We start from the raw sequence: 6,679 nt of genomic DNA on the forward strand, positions 1-6,679 counted from the left end.
TTTAAAGGATAATGACGATGTGTGTGTGTTTGTGTTTCAAAGAATAATGATGATGTGTGTGTGTGTGTGTTTTAAAGGATAATGACGATGTGTGTGTGTGTTTGTGTGTGTGTGTTTTAAAGGATAATGACGATGTGTGTGTGTGTGTGTTTTAAAGGATAATGACGATGTGTGTGTGTGTTTGTGTGTGTGTGTTTTAAAGGATAATGACGATGTGTGTGTGTGTGTGTGTGTGTTTGTATCCGCAGGATGAAGACGGGATGCAAATGAGTATGTGGGTGTTTGGCCCCGCCTCTCTGCTCCCATTGGTGGTCCTGTTGCTGGTGGCCCCGCCCCCGGTGCGTTGTCAGGATGTGGGTGGAGTCAGCGGTCCAGTCGTGCGCTTCACGGCGGATCACTACGAGGCCAGCGTGTTCGAGAACTCTCCGGCGCGCACCTACGTCACGTACGTCTCTTCCGTCACGGGCGCCCCCCGCATGGGCGTGCCTCTGCTCCGCCGCTCCTGGGAGCCCCGCTTCCGTGTTGCCGGGGGCGACGGCGAGGGTCTGTTCCGCGCCGAGGAGCTCCGTCTGGGCGACTTCTGCTTCCTGCGCCTGCGTCTGCGCGGAGGGGGCGCGGCCGTCCTGAACCGCGAGGTTGCCGGGGGTTACGAGCTGCGGGTGCGTGCCAGCCTGAGAGGGCAGGAGGGGCAGGAGGCGTGGACGCGCGTGAGCGTGCGTGTGCTCGACCGCAACGACCTGCGACCCCTCTTCTCCCCGACCACATACTCCGCACGCATCAGCGAGGACACGCCCCCACGCGCTAGTGTTGCCCAGGTAACGCTCCTGCCTTCTCTGTCTCTCTGTCTCTCTGTCTCTGTCTCTCTCTCTCTTTCTATCTTTCTCTCTCACTCTGTCTTTCTTTCGCTCTCAGTCTCTGTCTCTCTCTCTCAGGGCCTCATTTACTAACAGGATTGCTCCCATTTCAGGCGTAAAATAGTGGGTAAAGATATAAAACCGTTGGCAGATTACCACTTCTGGGAGGTTATAAGGAAAAGTAGGTGTTCGACACAAAATGATGGGAGGAGATGCGTAAAGTGTGCCTTATTTCGCCATTGTTTCTCCGCAACAAAAAATTGTTCGGTAACACTTTCTATGAAGCCCAGCGTTATAAGGCCCTATAAGGGCATTATAAGGGCCTTAATAATGACTTATAATGAAGCTATAAGTCATTGTAGCAATCGCTATAACTACGTATAATGTCTTCATGATGACTCATAACCACCTTTATGATACATTATATCAGTTCATTATTAATGGTTATAATTAAAGGCGGAATAATGCATTATAAATATGTGATCGTCAGTCTATCTGTAGGTTATCACTCTTTATGAAGCCTGCCTTTATAAGGTCCTATAGGGACATTAATGATGACGTTAAATAGTAGCTATAAGTCATTGTAGCACTCTTTATAACTATGTATAGCATCTCCACAATGACTCATAACCACCGCTCTGATACACTATGTCAGTTAATTATAAATGGTTATAATCTAAGATAGAATGATGCATTATAAATATGTGATCATAAGTTTGTGTGTGTCATCATGAATTCTATGAAGCCTGCATTTATGAGGCCCTATAAGAACATTCATAATGCCTTCAAAAAGTAGCTTTAAGTCATTGTAGCACTCATTATAACTATGTACGTAGGTCTTCACGGCACATCGTAACCACCTTTGTGATATATAATGCATATTCATTAATGCTTTATTAGTATGGTGACTAGGCTGCTATACAGACATAGAATATGATAAACTGCCATATGATTCTATAAGTGGACTTTGTCAGCTTTAAGTAAAGTGACAAAAGGGTAGTGTTGTTATGAACAGATATAAGATTATTATAAGATAAGACAATATGAACTTGTTAAAACAAATTAGTGCTCTAACAGTAAATACAACAGGATACAGATGAAAACCCTTTTATTTGTAATTTGGCACTTGCTGAACATAGCCCAGAGCATTGATAGCAGCAAACTTGCTGTAGACAAGTTATTAATTATGTGAGGCATGAAATGTTGTAATGCTCAGCCACAATGGCCAACGTGTTGCGATCCACCCCTACAGCATCAAATGGACTCCCATTCTTGAAGGCTTCCCGGGCGGCCACATCTCAACAGCAAGTTTGCTGCTATCAATGCTCTGGGCTATGTTCAGCAAGTGCTGAATTACACATAAAATAAACTAATACTAATAAACCATCAATGAATATGCATTATATATCACAAAGGTATCGCAAAGGTGGTTACGATGTGCCGTGAAGACCTACGTACAGGTGACCTACGTACGCTGGTCTGGTCACATATTTATAATGCATCATTCTATCTTGGATTATAACCATTTATAATTAACTGACATAGTGTATCAGAGCGGTGGTTTTGAGTCATTGTGGAGATGCTATACATAGTTATAAAGAGTGCTACAATGACTTATAGCTACTATTTAACGTCATCATTAATGTCCCTATAGGACCTTATAAAGGCAGGCTTCATAGAAAGTGATAGCCTACAGATAGACTGACGATCACATATTTATAATGCATTATTCCGTCTTTAATTATAACCATTTATAATGAACTGATATAATGTATGATAAAGGTGGTTATGAGTCATCATGAAGACACTATACGTAGTTATAGCGATTGCTACAATGACTTATAGCTTCATTATAAGTCATTATTAAGGCCCTTATAATGCCCTTATAGGGCCTTATAACGCTGGGCTTTATAGAAAGTGTTACCAATAGTTCCATTGTCAACGTCTTGGTTTGGAATTTTAAGAACTTTGAATTAACGGTTATCATCAACGCGAATGTTTCATCGCGCAGTGATTTATTAGTAGCTGTGAAAAGTCCCAAACTGTTGGTATGTTGACGAATAACCTATAGGATGGAACGGGTCTCGTCCAATCAGAAACAGCTTAATAACGTGATAGAACCCAATTGTTTTATATGTAACGAAACAAGAGGTGATTTAACAGCTAAATGAAGATGATGTGTCTGCGAGAAATTTGAAAAATACCAAAAAAAAAATGTAATATAGGCATATACAAAATATCATTTAATATAGGCATATACAAAATTGTCCCACCAGCTAGCAGTTCGGCCACGTCTTACCCAAAATCGGCACTTACTGTATGGTTGTGTGTGTGTGTGTGTGTGTGTGTGTGTGTGTGTGTGTATGGTTTAAGCGTATTTTCACCAATAGTTCAAGAACACCAGGAACAGTGCTCGCCTTCTGCGTAGGAGTAACAAGTAGCCTATCTATTCAGGAAAAGTGCTCGCCTTCTGCGTAGGAGTAACAAGTAGCCTATCTATTCAGGAAAAGTACTTGTACTCGAAGAACACTAACTACACGAAGTAAATTGTAGAGACAGAGCAGTATATTCATTTCACCTTCCGTATAGCTAACTACCCCCAGTGTCATGGCAACCGTACGTCTGAAAACTTCAGTTTCCACTGCCCTGCGCTGCCCTGCTGCCCTGCCCTGCTGCCCTGCCCTGCCCTGTTCACACTACAAGTGCAGTTTCCCCTGCCCTGCCCTGCCCTGCCCTGCCCTGCCCTGCCCTGCGCTGCCCTGCCCTGCCCTGCCCTGCCCTGCCCTGCCCTGCCCTGCCCTGCCCTGCCCTGCCCTGCCCTGCTGCCCTGCCCTGCCCTGCCCTGCCCTGCCCTGCCCTGCCCTGTCCTCACTACAAGTGCAGTTTTCAAATGTGTCCGCCTAGGGCAGTGTTTTTGAAAAGCATGGTTTTCAGTGTTGGAATAGGCCGTTTTAAAGTAAGGGGTGTCGTGTATACCTACCAGACTATAAAAGGATATACATTTATCCTAATTACCAGAGACTCAGTCAAGTGAATGGAATGTCAAATAATTCAGGCTTTAATCTTTACGGTGATGCGCATCAGACAAGACCAGGTTTCACTCAAGTTCCACCTTGGCTGTTTTCACTGACTGACTGTTAAGAGATCCTCTGTATTTAACTTAGGAGAGTGATGGAAATTGATATAGACATATAATTACCATTGCATACATGAATGCTCTTGTGTGTGTGCGTGCCATGCTTATTCACAGTCTGTCCCCCACCCTCACCCATGGCCTATGCTAAACGGAACCTCTCTAGACATCCCCTCCCTATTCATGGCCTATGTAATACACATACCAGGACCTTAGGTAAGCATGTTCCGGAACATTCCGTGGGGGGGTGGTGGTCATCTCACCTCCCCTCCCACTTACATCCCCATTTGCCAACCTTGACCTACCACCCCAAGGTATCCCATGATTGACCAGTAACTAAACAGTAACACACCCCCATTGAAATGTGACCTCCCATAGCTGACCTTATAAAAAGTAATACTGTACAGTGATATTCAGTCTTTACCCTGTCTATTTGATTTGGAATTGACTCCCTGCAGGCGCACGTAAGGAAATAAACACCTAGATCTTTGATTCACCTCGTGGTTCCATTGTCTACAGTTTATTGCTGGATTCAGAGCTATCAAGAGTGTGGGAGGGGGTGGTTACCAGAATGCTAATTGTTACCTAGGAGACAGAATGGCTAGGATAATATCTATTCATGGGGAGACCCTGGCCGGGGTGTCATCACTCCCACAGTGATCAAGGCATACAGGAAATGTGACCATCTGGGTACTTACAGAATACACAGGAAGCTTTACAATTAACATTATATAACTATTGACTGTGGAATACATTGAATTATCTAACTCCTGATTTCAAATACTATCAACTATTTAAAGTGATGCTTTGGAGCAGTTAACCTGGCTATTAACTATCCTAGCTTTCTCTAGCTTAGGGAACCAGCTTAACTGTTGCCTGTGTGTGATAAACTCATGTTAATATGTGTGAGTATGAACTTGTGAACATAAACTCGTTAATATGAAGCTGCACAGGCACCCTGAGGGGAAACCATAGCAACCCAGAAACTCAATATTCGCTGGAAAGTTTAATTAGCCAAATCAGCTCACCAGTAAAAGACAGTCTTCAATTCAAAGAGACCACAACTTTTAGTGTGGACCACCTAAACTCAGAATTATGTATGAGTTTCTATATTTACCTGGTTAGTTTGCCGTAAGCTTGTGAACCAAAAGCTTTAATTCTAATTCATCATCTAGGGTTAGGGTGGCTGGAACAAGCATGTGTGTGTGTGTGTGTGTGTGTGTGTGTGTGTGTGTGTGTGTGTGTGTGTGTGTGTGTGTGTGTGTGTGTGTGTGTGTCATCCATGGTGGCTGGAACACGCAGGCCCTTCCTTCCCTATTTGAGTGGCGCGCTATTAACACTGATGGGCGGGGTTAGGCGCTGATTACGCCACGAGGTTCTTGCTTGATAAATACGATACTAATACCGTGCAGTGTATGCGGTTTGATAAAGGCGGTCGCAATTTTAGTAAATGAGACCCTCAGTCTCTGTCTCTCTGTCTTTCTCTCTATCTTTCTATCTTTCTCTCTCAGTCTCTGTCTTTCTATCTTTCTCTCTCAGTCTCTATCTTTCTATCTTTCTCTCTCAGTCTCTGTCTTTCTCTTCTCTCTCTCCTAGTCTTTCAGAGAGATAGAGAGAAAGACAGAGTCTTCCATGTGTGTGTGTGTGTGTGTGTGTGTGTGTGCGTGTGTGTGTGTGTGTGTCTCAGAGAGGAGTGTGTGTGTGTGTGTGTGTGTGTGTGTGTGTGTGTATCTCAGAGAGGAGTGTGTGTGTGTGTGTGTGTGTGTGTGTGTGTGTGTGTGTGTGTGTGTGTCTCAGAGAGGAGTGTGTGTGTGTGTGTGTGTGTGTCTCAGAGAGGAGTGTGTGTGTGTGTGTGTGTGTGTGTGTGTGTGTGTGTGTGTGCGTGTGTGTGTGTGTGTCTCAGAGAGGAGTGTGTGTGTGTGTGTGTGTGTGTGTGTGTGTGTGTGTGTATCTCAGAGAGGAGAAGCTCCCCCTGTCAGATAGAAGTTCATTCTGTTTCTCTCTCTCACCCACAATTTCTCTGCTTTGACTTGTGATGTGTGTGTGTGTGTGTGTGTGTGTGTGTGTGTGTGTGTCGTCTAGGTGACAGCCACTGATGCCGACTCTGGTTCTAACGGCGAGTTCTACTACTTCCTGAAGCAGCGCTCTGACCTGTTTGCCGTCCACCCTACCAGCGGTGTGCTCACGCTGACCGCGGCCCTGCCTCCGTCGCCACGGGAACACCAGCTGGAGGTGGGCGCCGTGGACCGCGGCATGAAGCTGTACGGCAACAACGGCGTGAGCAGCACGGCTCGAGTGATGCTGCACCTGGAGACACGGAACCAGCACAGCCCCCGCGTCTCCACGGTTACGCTGCAGCCCGCCAACAGCGCCCCGGGACAGCTGGTCGCCGTGGTTACCGTGACAGACGAGGACCAGGGAGAGGATGGAGAGATTGCGGAGATGCGGCTGGTGGGCGGGGCCTCTGACCTGAAGCTCAGCCTGGAGAGGAGGGGGGAGGGGTCCGCGGAGGGGGCGGAGTTTGTGCTGTTGACAGGGGAGGGGTTTGATTGGATGTCTCCAGGGGGCGTGTCTCCAGGGGGCGTGTCCGTGACGCTGCAGGCGCAGGACCGTGGCAACCCGGCGCGTTACTCTCCTCTCCACACACTGAAGCTCCTCCCCCCTCCCCCTGCCCCTCCCCAGCCCTGCTTCC

General features: G+C 46.3%; 1 protein-coding gene across 1 annotated transcript in view; it reads left to right on the forward strand.

Annotated features, from left to right (window-relative positions):
- Positions 1 to 260: 260 nt before the first annotated feature.
- The window catches only part of fat3a (FAT atypical cadherin 3a), a gene marked incomplete at both ends in the record, with an annotated part of 71,305 nt that continues 64,886 nt past the window's right edge, over positions 261 to 6,679 (forward strand). The window contains 3 exons of the mRNA XM_080844487.1: positions 261 to 815; positions 6,070 to 6,609; positions 6,670 to 6,679. The exon at positions 6,670 to 6,679 is cut by the window's right edge and continues 1,106 nt beyond it. Of these exons, the coding sequence (XP_080700613.1) occupies positions 261 to 815; positions 6,070 to 6,609; positions 6,670 to 6,679 (1,105 nt within the window). The remainder of the gene's footprint in view (positions 816 to 6,069; positions 6,610 to 6,669) is intronic.

Source organism: Sprattus sprattus (assembly GCF_963457725.1).
Source record: "Sprattus sprattus genome assembly, chromosome: 9".
Lineage (NCBI taxonomy): Eukaryota > Metazoa > Chordata > Actinopteri > Clupeiformes > Clupeidae > Sprattus > Sprattus sprattus.